This window comes from Petaurus breviceps, unplaced genomic scaffold (assembly GCF_028583685.1).
Source record: "Petaurus breviceps papuanus isolate PSGF00001 unplaced genomic scaffold, PetGlider_PUasm1.0 91133, whole genome shotgun sequence".
Taxonomy (NCBI): domain Eukaryota; kingdom Metazoa; phylum Chordata; class Mammalia; order Diprotodontia; family Petauridae; genus Petaurus; species Petaurus breviceps.
The window spans coordinates 74,805,454-74,819,173 of NW_027187419.1; the positions used below are offsets into that span (position 1 = coordinate 74,805,454).

The 13,720-nt window shown below is 37.5% G+C and overlaps 2 protein-coding genes across 2 annotated transcripts in view; one reads left to right on the forward strand and one right to left on the reverse strand.

Moving 5' to 3' along the window:
* The window catches only part of RBM43 (RNA binding motif protein 43), an 8,925-nt gene extending 7,533 nt beyond the window's left edge, over positions 1 to 1,392 (reverse strand). The window contains exon 1 of the mRNA XM_069080458.1: positions 997 to 1,392. Coding sequence (XP_068936559.1) covers positions 997 to 1,377 — 381 coding nt within the window. The 5' untranslated portion in view covers positions 1,378 to 1,392. The remainder of the gene's footprint in view (positions 1 to 996) is intronic.
* The window catches only part of TNFAIP6 (TNF alpha induced protein 6), a 492,222-nt gene that overhangs the window by 350,008 nt on the left and 128,494 nt on the right, over positions 1 to 13,720 (forward strand). The gene's annotated exons all lie outside the window — the stretch shown is intronic.

The following is a 13,720-nucleotide window of genomic DNA, read 5'->3' on the forward strand; positions in this document are numbered from 1 at the left end:
CTCTCCTCTTTCCCCCTGCCTTCTCTCTGAGCTCCCCCTCCCTTCTCTCCTCTCTGCGCTCCCCCTCCCTTCTCTCTCCTCTCTCTGAGCTCCCCCTCCCTTCTTTCTCCTCTCTCTCTGAGCTCTCCCTCCCTTGTCTCTCCTCTCTCTCTGAGCTCCCCATCCCTTCTCTCTCCCCCCCTCCCTTCACTCTCTTTATCCCCCTCCCTTCTCTCTGTCCCCCTCCCTCTTTCTCACAGCAATTCTGCCCCACCTACAGAAAGCTCTGACCCCCTCTCAGGCTTTCAACTTGATTTTTTTTTTTTTACCAAAATTTACACTGGGCTTTCCAGATGCGACGCAGCCCTGGCCATTCCACCCCAACGGAGAACACGATGGTCTAGAAAGAGTTTCACCGGTAAAGGCTCGGCTGAGCCCGCCGCCCCTGCGAGGCACCGCTTTTCATGACAAATCTCGAGCCCGAAGAATGAGCTAAGCCCTCGGTTTTTCTGCAGCGGCCATATTTGTTGTATGCGCATCGCCCTAACAACCAGAGAGCGCTATTTTGCAGAGCATTTGTTTGTGATGAGAACACAGACAAAGGACTTCGCGGGGTGCAAAACACAACAGCTAACGATCACTAAAAGGGGGTTGCCAGATCTCTTTTAGTAACGGGGTCGGGCAGAGTACGATGTCTCTGCCTGCCCTTCATGCAGACCTAGATGCAAGCTCAGGGCCGGATGGGTCGTGCTACAGCCCCGTAGAGGATGATGGTGACATTTCCCTGATCTCCATCCCTCGGACCTCCATGCAACCTGACGCCCGCCCTTTCTGCTTCGCTCCAGGGAGCTTTGCCCATATCTCTCGTCTTTTAGACTTTTGGGGAAGGACTGAGTTAGGGTAGCAAGGGGGAAGAAAAGATGCTCCGGGTTGGGAAGAAGCGGGGAGGGAATGGAAGGGAGAGAAAAAAAGAGGGGAACATTGCGCGAGGAGAAAGACAAAGGAAAATTAACTTGCCATGGCTTGAGAAGCCTGCCGGTGGCTGAAGGCCGCGGATTCCACAAAGAAGCCTGCACCTGAAGCGGAGAGCTGGCTGGGCTTTAGCTTTGTTTTCCTTCCTATGGCGTAATGTGGCTGAAACGAGAGCAGTAGCGAGCTGCGAACCCGATTAACTCCGCCCCTTTCTTCCCAGCATCCACAGAAACTGGTGCATTGGGGGTGGGTGGCCGCGCCAAAGCCCCACCCTCTGCGGCCGCTGCAGCTGGCTCGGACCAGCGCCCAGCGCAGAACAGGAGGTGCTGTCTGCTGCGGCTTTGGGGGGGCCTGGTTGAGTGAAAGGAGGGAGTCTGAGTTGGGAGAAAACCATTGGCTCCCGGCTCTCTGCAGAGAGCTCCCCATCCTCCCGTCAGTTTCTCCCCTGCCTCCTTTCCCTGTAGAGCCGGGCGCTATTATGTCATAGATTTCTAGATCCCTTGGGGAAAGGGCTTTTAAGCCTTCTAGGACCATGGCCACCCTTTTTTCGACTGAGGAAACAGACGCAGAGGGACCGACTTACCAATGCCACACAGCTCCAAGTCAGCTACTTTTCCTGTATCTATTTGTTATGGTGCCTGAGCTTCACAGGATCCCAGAGACCAGATATTTAGAACAACCTCCTAATTTTACAGAAGAGGGAACCAAGGTTAAGTGACTTAGATCAAGAGCTGGAAGACCCCAAATCATCTAGCTGGAACTCCTCATTTTACAAGTGAGGAAGTTAAGGCCTATAGAGGTCAAATGAACTCACCCCAGTTAGGCTGGATTTGAATAGTCTTCTGACTCCTTACAGGTCTTCTCATTCAATATTCAATGTTTTTTAAGCACCCGGTATTTGCTATAAATGGTCTAAATTCTGAAGGGAACACTCAAAAAATTTCTAATCTAGTAAGGGAGAAGATGAATGTATACAAATCAATATAATGCAAAAGTAAAGTGTATAGGTGCTATGAAAACAGACTGGCGAACTAAAAATGGCAAATGCATGCTGTAGGTTTGGGGGAAGGCATTTGAACCTAGCCTTGAAGGCTAAGTAGAACTTCAGCAGTTGGAGAGGGTGATGGCTAGGAGGGTAAGAAGACAACTCCAAGCATAAGAAGCAGTGAAAGGGCAGAAAGTGTTTGGGAATCTGACTGCTGTGAAATATTTGAAGGGAAACAGTCCTAGGTAAAATTGGAGAGGTTGATTAAAATCAGATTGTGCAGGCCTTCTCTTCAAATGTCAGATTAAAGAGGATAGTCAATGAGGAGCTGGCTTAATTCTTTGAGTAAAAAAATGACCTGATCAGGGGTGCATTTTAGGAAAATTAATTTTGACAATGATGATCAAGACAGATTGGGGAAATACACTACCAAAAAAAATGTCATCCAGCACCTTCCAAAATAAACTGATCTTCCAGCATTCTTTTGTTCTGGCATAAATTGCTACTTACTCCAGCCTAGCTGCAATTTTGAAAAACAATGCAATAGGCCTTATACCCTTAGGGTTATAGAAATAATATTCTTTTAGGGTTTACAAAGTGAGGTGGGAAGAGATGTGATTAAATTCCAATTTATATACTTGAATTTATATATTCTAAGAAATTAAATGTAAACTACTGAGAGAGGTTTATCCCCAGTTCCTTGTGTATAATAAATACTTAATGAATGAATGTTGGTTGAATTGAATTAAAAAATTCTAAGGAGGCTGATCTCCCTCTTTAAATGTCTTTCTCAATCTTGCAATCTTTCTATCTCTCTGTCCCTCCTTGTCTCTTTGTCCTTCTCTCTGTTCCCTTGCCTGTCTCTCAGGATCTGTCCATTTTTCTCTCCCTCCTCTCCTCTCTAATCTCTCACATACACAATCTTACATCCCTAGAGAGAGACAGAGAATGAAAAAGATAAAAAGAAAGATAACCTTCTCTTACCTGATATTCTAAGTGAAAGGCAGGAACAATGATAGAATTCGTTTATGTTTCTTTGTAATTTATTTACATATTATACCAAAACAATGGACAAAACAATGATTGTTAAGTATTGAAGGACCCTGGAGAAGACTGAAAAGATTTGAGAGGGCACAAAACATGTCTCCCAATAGCTACATAAGAGGAGGTGCAGCTTCTGTCTTGATATGTCTTCAGCAGCTCTATAAAGTTCAAATATTATCTTTTGGGGTTTTGCCTATAATAAAAGTTCTTGTATTTAGATGTAATGGAAGCCAGGAACACATACACTTTCACTTTTCCTACTTTCCAGTACACTGGAAAGCCCAAACTAGGAGTCAGGATCCTACCATCCTCCAGTCTAAGACTATTAACTAGCCTTCTGAACCTGAGAAACTCCCTTCTCTCTGGGTTTCAGTGCCTCCATTTAAGATGAAAAGGTTAAACAGATCATAAATAAGATGCTTTATGTTCTCCAGAGTATCATTTTTTTTCTTTCTAGGCTTAACTTTTCATGCTCTGACATTTCATTGTAGTTTCTTTCTAACATTAAAGAAAAAGAAATTCATTTAAGATTGTGAATCTGTATTGTTCAAATACAGTAGCAAACTAAATTTGACCTTGTCAACTTTGTTGTTGGAACTTCTGTGTCTATTCAATTATTAACAAATTCAACTTAATATAGACCACTCCACATAAGCCAGACACCTAAAGGAACCAGATAGAGATTGAAGGATATAGATCTATAGATATTATAAATCTCTACATGTTGTATATGTATACATTGAAAAATAATTACAGTGCACATTCAGACTTTTAAACAATCTATATTGGGAGGAAAAAGTTTAAACTAATGTGGGACTGTGTTCTTATAGGGATAAAAATTCAAGCTGTAATTTTCTTGACATAGGGAACTCCTAAATGAGGAAATTCTCTCTACCAATATAGGTCAGCACCTTCTTTGCAACTTGATAGACTTTTTAAAAGTTAACTGTTTTATTACCAATGCTTCCTTCCTCTACCCTATTAAAAAAAAAAAGTTAAAACCCTTGTAACAAATTCCCATGATTGTTATGTTTTTTACTTCCTTTTTTTCTTATTTTTTAAAATTTATTTTTAGTTTTCAACATTCAGTTCCACAAGATTTTCAGTTGCAAATTTTCTCCCCCTCTTTCCCCTACCCACCATCCCAAGATAGTGTGCCTACTGAATACCCCTTCCCCCAATCTGCTGTCTCTTATATCCTCCACCATTTCCCTCCAACCTTCTAATAGGGCAAGATGGATTTCTATCCCCAATGCCTGTATATCTTATTTCCCAGTTGCATGTAAAAAACTTTTAAAAATTATTTTAACATTTGTTTTTAAAACTTTGATTTCCAGATTCTTCCCATTCTTCCCTCCTCACCCAGTCCCACTGGGAAGATAACAATTCAATATATATTTTACATGTGTAGTTATGCAAAACGTTTCAATAGTAGTTATATTGTGAAAGATAAACTACATTTCCCTCCATCCTCTCCCATCCCCCACTTATTCTATTTTCTCCTTTAACCCTGTCCCTTTTCAAAAATATGTGCTTTTGACTACCCTCCCCCACTATCTGTCCTCTCTTCTATCATCCCCTCTCTTATGCCTTTCCCCCTTACTTTTCTATAGGGTAAGATACTCAAATGAATGTGTATGTTATTCCCTCCTTAAGTCAAATTTAAGGAGAGTAAGGTTGACCCATTCCCTTTCACCTTCCTGATCTTCCCCTTCATTGTAACAGTTTTCTCTTGCCTCTTTTATATGAGAATTTACCCTATTCTACCTCTCCTTTTCTCCTCTCATTATATTCCCCTCTCACCTCTTAATTTTGTTTTTTAGATATCATCCCTTCCTATTCAACTGATCCTGTGCCCTCTGTCTATGTGTACATGTACACACATATACACACACTCACATACATATTTATACACATATATACCTTCCTATATATACCTTTGTATGTATATATATACATATACATATACATATATGTATACATATACATATATATTCCCTTCAACTATCCTCATACTGAGTTACAATTATTGTTTTTCCATAAAGGAATATGAATAGTTCAACTTTAACAAGTTCCATATGATTTCTTTTTCCTATTTACCTTCTCATGCTTCTCTTGCTTCTTATACTTCAAAGTCAATTTTTCTGTTGATCTCTGGTTTTTTCATCAAGAATACTTGAAAGTCCTCTATTTCACCAAATGACCCAATTTTGCCCTGAAGTATTATACTGAGTTTTGCTGAGTAGGTGACTCTTGGTTTTAATCCTAGCTCTTTTGATCTCTAGAATGTCATATTCCAAGCCCTTTGATCTCTTAGTGTAGAAGCTGCTAGATCTTGTGTTTTCCTGATTGTGTTTCCACAATACTCAAATTGTTTCTTCCTGGCTGCTTGTAATATTTTCTCCTTGACCTGGGAGCTCTAGAATTTGGCTATGATATTCCTAGGAGTTTTCTTTTGGGGATCTTTTCAAAAGGTGATCAGTGAATTCTTTCCATTTCTATTATGCCCTCTGGTTCTAGAGTATCAGGGCAATTTTCCTTGAGAATTTCTTGAAGAATGATTTCTAGGCTCTTTCTTTGATCATGGCTTTCAGGTAGCCCAATAATTTTTAAATTCTATTTCCTGGATCTATTTTCCAGGTCCATGGTTTTTCCAATGAGATATTTCACATTGCCTTCTATTTTTTCATTTGTTTGGATCTGTTTTATAGTATCTTGATTTCTCATAAAGTCATTAGCTTCCATTTGCTCTAATCTAATTTTGAAGGACTTATTCTCTTCAGTGAGTTTTTGAGATTCCTTTTCCATCTGGTCAATTTTTTTTTTAAGGCATTCTTCTCCTCATTGGCTTTTTGGGCCTCTTTTGCCATTTGAGTCAGTCTATTTTTTAAGGTGTTATTTTCTTCAGTATTTTGGGGGGTCTCCTTTAGCAAGCTGTTGACTTGCTTTTCATGATTTTCTTGCATCATTCTCATTTCTCTTCCCAATTTTTCCTCCACTTCTCTTACTTGATTTTCAAAATATTTCTTGAGCTCCTCCATGTCCTGTAACCAATTCATATTTTTCTTGGAAGCTTTTGGTGCAAGAGTTTTGACTTTGTTGACTTCTTCTGGCTCCATGTTTTGATCCTTATTGTCCCCCAAAAAGGATTCTATGGTCTGATTGTGCTTCCTCTGCTTGCTCATATTGCCAGCCAATTACCTGACTTTTGAGCTCTTTGCTATGGTAGAACTCTGCCTCCAGAGTGGAGAGACCTATATCCCAAATCGCTGGGGTTTTCTCAAATGCTGGGACCACCACCCATGACTGTGATCCAGATCCAAGCAGGTCAAAGCTTGCAATTACCCTCTGAATGGTCACTTGGTCTCCCTACAGTCTGCAGGCCAGGAGCTCTGGAGGTTGCCACGAAGCAGCATCTGCAGCCTCCCCTCCTCTACCACCTTTGGTCCCAGAGGCAGGGGCTGGACTGAGCTCTTCCATCACCCAGTTCCAACAGAGTCCCCCACTGACCTTTTACTTTCTCTGTGGCATTTATGGGTTGAGAAGTCTGGAAACTGCCACAGCTGCCAATGATTCACTCACCTGAAGTCTGCTCTGGCCAGTTTGCGCTGCTGGTCGGGGCTGCCCTGGGGCCAGAACTACAAGACTTGGGGGGGAACTGTGCTCAGCTCCCAGCTTGGTGTGATAGACCCTTCCTTTCGACCTTCCCAGCTGCCTTCAGTGGGAGATTTGTTTCTCTCTATCACTTTGTGGGTTCTTTAGCTCTAAAATTTGTTTAGAGTCATATTTTACAGGTATTGGAGGCGGTTAGAGCAGAGCTCAGAAAACTTCCTTTTTTTACTCCACGATCATGGCTCCACCCCCTCTCCATAATTGTCATGTTTAAAAATGTAAGTCTCATTCTGCATCTTGAGTTTATCACATCTTTGTCAGGAGATGGGGAACATGATTCATTATTGTTCCCCCATATCATGGATGTTCATTCATTGCATTGATCAGACATGTCAAGTCTTTCAAAGATGTTTATCTTTACAATGTTGTTATTATATAGATTGTTCTGCTCATTTCATTCTGCATCAATTTATATAAGCCTTCCCAAGATTCTCTGCATCCATCCCTTCTGTTATCTCTCTTATGACACAGTAGACTCCATTATATTCAGATACCATAATTTGTTCAGTCAATTGAGGAACACTCCCTTAATTTCCAATTCTTTGCTATTATGAAAAGAGTTGTTCTAAATATTTTTTGTATATTTGAGTTCTTTTCCTTTAAAAAAAAATCTTTTTGAGGTGTAGAAATAAAACTAGTAGTAGGTTTCTCTAGGTCAGAAAGTATGCCCAGTTTAGTAACTTTAGGGACCTAGAGCTAAATTGCTTTCCAGAATGACTAAACTAATTAGCAACTCCACCAACAGTCCATTAATGTGCCTATTTCCAGAACTCCTCCAACATTAGGCATTTTCCTTTTTTTGTTAACCTTTTTCAATCCCATGGGTATAAGGAACTTCAAGATTGTTTCAATTTGCATTTCTTTAATATTAGTGATTTGGACTATTTTTTCCTATAATTATTGATAGGTTAGATTTCTTCCTTTGAAAACCATCTATTCATGTCCTTTCACCACTCATCATTTGAACAATTTGTACAGTCTTAGAGAGTTTCCTACAGCACTGAGAAGAGGTTAAGTGATTTGTCCAGTATCACATACCTACTATGTAAGGGAGGCAAGACTTAAATTGTATATTCTTGACTCCGGGCCAACTCTGTTGACTGCATCACATTGCCCCTCATAATACTTAAGTACATATCCTCATTCATGCTTATCCACTCTTACAAGGTAATACTTTGCACCAAATCCAAAATCAAGTTAGTTTCGGCATCACCTAAGAAGTTTGGTGACCCCATAAGGTAGAATAGCTTTCTAAGGACTTAAGGAAATACAAGTATACACAGAAATATCTTTTTGTTAAATTCTATGTAAATTTTGTTAGGTTAAACCAAATGGCCTATAATCTTCACAGTCTTTTTCTTGGGGAAGTGACAACAATTAAAATATTAGTATTTATCACTGTTTCACCTATTGATAATTCCTTCACCAACCTAGAAAATCTACTCTGGCGGACTCTGAGAGAATAGTTTCCTAATTGTCTAAAATGATTTAGAAATGGAACTTCCTAAAGCAGAAGGCTGGTGTAGTTGGGCTATAGAGTGTAATATGTTCCTTATGGTTCATAAACATCATTTTTTTAGTTTATCAAATAATTACATTTTGAGTTTCATTTTGCAGTCTAGTTTTTTACAATTCACCAAAAGGCCACGAGAGGGAGATATAATTACACAGATCAGTAGAAAAATGACTACTCAGAGGATAACTTCACTATTAGATACTGTACCATGTCTTTTGTGTATTTGCTAAAAAGACATGATTTGACACAAAATTAATCCTTGTTAAACACCTTTCCTATTCTTTTTATATGTAAGTTGTTACGTTAATTTGTATATGTAAATTGATAGTACACGTGCCTTTGTTCACTTTTAAAGTTTTAAATACCTTTGCCAGTGGATGCCTTAAAAACTCTAATAACTATTTTCTGCTTAATTTAATATTTGATGCTATTTGAGATTTAGCCAAATCCCAAATGGGTGGAAAGGAGAGGAATAATTAAAGGCCACATAAAAGTTACAATTTAAGTTGCAGCTACAACTGAAGGTCAAGAACAGTGTCTACCCTCTCAGAAAATATTGGAAATAATTTCTTCCACCTATAAACCACAAGAATCCATAGACTCTAAGCACCAGACATTCTAATTAATTATAGTAAGAGGCCACAGGTAACATAACATGGTTTTAAATGTTTTAAAAATATTTATAGACAAAAAATATATATTTATAGAACTTTTTAAATAGTCTTGCCATTTTCTTTTTATTTGTCCAAATGGACAATACCTAGTTGACTCAAAGAAACAGCAGTACAAAGAGTAGATAGGCAACTCAAAAAAATAGGTGAAATTTATCATATATAACCCAGACTAAAGAAATTAACATGTTTAATAATTTAATTTTTTCTAGTCTTATTAATTTGTTTACTTTTAGTTTACAAGATTCATTACCACAATTCCTTGAGTTTCAAATTTTCTCTCCCTCTCCCCTCCCTCCCCATGGCGGCATATAATCAACTGTAATATCTGCAAATACTTTCATATTAGGCATTAGTCAGGTTATAAAGAAGGATTGTAACAGATGGAATGAAGAATGGGAAAGAGGAAACAAAACCAAACAAGAAAACGAAAAAGGGCAGGTAGTTTGCTTCAATCTGGGTTCAACCTCAGTTCTTTCTCTGGATGTAAACATCTCTCTCCATCATGAGTCTTTTGGGGTTGACTTATGACTCTGGATTGCTGAGGAGAGTCCAGTTCATCAAAGCTGGTCATCACACATACGTTGTGTCTGTAATAGTGTATAAATTCCTCCTGGCTCTATTCTTCTCACTCAGCATCAGTTCATATAAGCCTCGCCAGGTAAATATGAAGTCCATCTGCTCCTCATTTCTTATTGCACAATAGTATTCCATAACATGCATATACCACAACTTGTTCAGCCATTCCCCAATTGATGGGCACCCCCTTAATTTCCAATTTTTGCTACCACAAAAAGAGCTGCTATAAATATTTTTGTACATATGGTTCTTTTTCGCACTTCTATGATCTCTTTGGGATAGAGCCCTAGAAGTGGTATTGCTGGGTCAAAGGGTATGAAATTATTTATAGCCCTTTGGGCATAATTCCAGATAGTTTTCCAGAATGGTTGAATCAGTTCACAACTCCACCAGCAATGCATTAGTATTCCAATTTGTCCACATCCTCTCCAGCATTTGTCATTTTCCTGTTTTGTCATCTTAGCCAATCTGACTGGTGAGATGTGGTACCTCAGAGTTGTTTTGATTTGTGTTTCTCTAATCAATAGTGATTTAGAGCATTTTTTCATATGCTTATAAATATCTTTAATTTCTTCCTCTGTAAACTGCCTGTTCATATCCTTTGACCATTTAACAATTGGGGAATGACTTGTATTCTCATAGATTTGACTCAATTCTCTGTATATTTTAGAAATGAGTCCTTTATCAGTGACATAGATTGTAAAAATTCTTTCCCAATTTTCCACTTCCCTCTTAATCCTGGTTACATTGGCTTTGTTTGTACAGAAGCTTTTCAGTTTAATGTAATCAAAATTATCCATATTGCATTTTATAATGCCCTCTAATTCGTTTGGTCATAAAGTCTTCCCCTTTCCACAAATCTGACAGGTATACTATTCCTTACTTTCCCAGATTGATTAGAGTATCAGCCTTAATACCTAGATCGTGCACCCATTTAGACTTGATTTTGGTATATGGTGTTAGATAATGGTCTATGCCCAGTTTCTGCCATACTATATTCCAGTTTTTCCAGCAGTTTTTGTCAAATAGTGAGTTCTTATCCCAAAAACTGGGGTCTTTGTGTTTATCAAATAGTAGATTACTATAGTCATTATATTATTATAGTCATTGACTGCTGAGTCTCGTGTACCCAATCTATTCCATTGATCCACTACTCTATTCCTCAGCCAGTACCAATTAGTTTTGAGGACTGCTGCGTTATAGTACAGATTAAAATTTGGTATAGCTAGTCCACCATCCCTAGCATTTCTTTTCATTAATTCCCTTGATATTCTGGACCTTTGTTCTTCCAAATGAATTTTGTTACTATTTTTTCTAGCTCTATAAGGTAGTGTTTTTGTAAACTGATTGGTATGGCACTAAATATATAATTTAATTTAGGTAAAATTGTCATTTTTATTATATTAGCTTGACCCAGCCACAAGCAACTGATGTCTTTCCAATTGGTTAGATCTTACTTTATTTGTGTGAAAAGTGTTTTGTTCACAACTGTGTTCATATAGGTCTTGGGTTTGTTTTGGCAGGTAGATGCCCAAATATTTTATAATGTCTACAGTAACTTTAAATGAGTTTTCTCTTTCTATCCCTTGCTGTTGAATTTCATTGGAAATATATAGGAATGCCAAGGATTTATGTGGGTTTATTTTATATCCTGCAACTTTGCCAAATTTATTTATTGTCTCGAGTAGTTTTTTTACTTGATTCTCTAGGATTCTCTAAGTATATCATCATATCATCTGCAAAGAGTGATAGCTTGGTCTCTTCTTTGACTAATTTGATACCTTTGATTTCTTTTTCTTCTCTAATTGCTACTGCTAACATTTCTATTACCAAATTCTACTACCAGAAGAGGGGTGATAGTGGACATCCTTGTTTCATCCCTGATCTTATTGGAAATGCTTCTAGCTTCTCCCCATTACATATAATACTTGCTGATGGCTTTAAATAGATGCTACCTATTATTTTAAGAAAGGCTCCATTTATTCCCATTCTTTCTAGTGTTTTTAATAGGAATGGATGTTGTATGTTGTCAAAAGCCTTTTCTACATCATTGAGATAATCATGTGGTTTTTGCTAGTTTTATTGTTGATATGATCAATTATACTGATGGTTTTCCTAATATTAAACCATCCTTGCATTCCTGGAATAAATCTGATCAAAGTGTATTATTCTTGTGATAAGTTGCTGTAGTCTTTTTGCTAATATTTTATTTTAAATTTTTGCATCTATATTCATGAGGGAGACTGGTCTATAATTTTCTTCCTCTGTTTTATCTCTTCCTGATTCAGGTATCATACCATATTTGTGTCATAAAAAGAATTTGGTAGGACTCCTTCTTCACTAATTTTCCCAAATAGTTTGTAGAGTATTGGAACCAATTGTTCTTTAAATGTTTGGTAGAATTCACTAGTAAATCCATCTGGCCCTGGAGATTTTTTCCTACGGAGTTCACTGATGACTTATTTGATTTCTTTTTCTGAAATGGGGCTATTTAAGTAATTTACTTCCTCTTCAGTTAATTTGGGCAACCTATATTTTTGTAAATATTCATCCATTTTAATAAGATTGTAAAATTTATGTGCATACAACTGGGCAAAATAATTCTTAATTATTGTTTTAATTTCCTCTTCATTGGTGGTAGGTTCACCCTTTTCACTTTTGATACTCATAATTTGGTTTCCTTCTTTCTTTTTTATCTTATTGATTAAGGGTCTATCAATTTTATTGTTTTATTTTCATAAAACCAGCTCTTAGTTTTATTTATTAATTGAATAGTTTTCTTAATTTTGATTGTATTAATCTCTCCTTTGGTTTTTCAGTATTTCTAATTTAGTATTTAATTGGGGATTTTCAATTTTTTTTTCTAGCTTTTTCATTTGCATGCCCAATTCATGTACCTCTCTTTTCTCTAATTTATTCATGTATGCACTCAGGGATATAAAACTTCCCCTAAGAACTGCCTTTGCAGCATCCCACAAATTTTGGTATGTTGTCTCATTATTGTCATTCTCTTGAATGAAGTTACTGATTGTTTCTATGATTTCTTGTTTGACCCACTCATTCTTTGGGATTAAATTGTTTAGTTTCCAATTAGTTTTTCGTCTGTCTTTTCATGGCCCTTTATTGCATATGACTTTTATTGCATCATGATCTGAGAAGGATGCATTTATTATTTCTGCCTTTCTGCACTGAATTGTGAGGTTTTTATGTCCTAGAACATGATCAATTTTTGTGTATGTGCCATGTGCCACTGAGAAGAAGGTAAATTCCTTTTTATCCCCATTCAGTTTTCTCCAGATATCTATGATACCTACCCTCTCTAAAATTCTATTAACCTCATTAACTTCTTTCTTGTTTCTTTTAAGGTTGGATTTATCAAGCTCAGATAGGGGGATATTAAGGTCTCCCACTAGTTAGTTTTGCTATCTATTTCTTCCTCTAATTCCTTTACCTTCTCCTCTAGGAATTTGGATGCTATACCACTTGGTGCATATATGTTAAGTAATGATATTGCTTCATTCTCGATGGTGTCTTTTAGCAGGATATAGTTTCCTTCCATATCTCTTTTAATTAGATCCATTTTTGCTTTTGCTTTATCTGAGATAAGGATTGCTACCCCTGCTTTTTTTAATTTACCTAAAGCATGATATATTTTACTCTAGCCTTTTACCTTTACCCTGTGTGTATCCCTCTGTTTCATATGTGTTTCTTGTAAACAGCATATTATAGGATTATGATTTTTAATCCATTCTGCTATCTGCCTCCGTTTCATGGGAGAGTTCATTTCATTCACATTCACAGTTATAATTTTTATCTGTTTCTTTCCCTCCATTCTATTCCCTCTTCTGTTAATATTTATATTTTTCCCTCCCTTCTTTTCCTCTGCTATACTGTTTTTATGCCTCTTTGTGTGGCATAATTTACCCTTTTCCACTTCATTCATTCTTCTTCTTCCATTGCAGCCCCTTTGTAGCCCTTAATAAGATTTTTTTTATCATCATTTTGTGTAATTTATACTCATACCCTCTACTTGTCTATAAACAGTTTGCTCTTATTAAATAACAGGGTGTGTGTGTGTGTGTGTGTGTGTGTGTGTGTGTGTGTGTTTTCCTTGTTTCCCTTTCTATGTGACTCTTGCATCTCATAATTGGAGGTTGAATTTTCCATTGAGCTCTGGCTTTTTCATCAGGAAGGTCTGGAAATCTGTTATATCATTGAATGACCATCTCTTTGCCTGGAAGAATATGATCAGTCTTGCTGGGGAGGTGATCCTTGGTTGTAACCCAAACTCTTTTGCTTTTT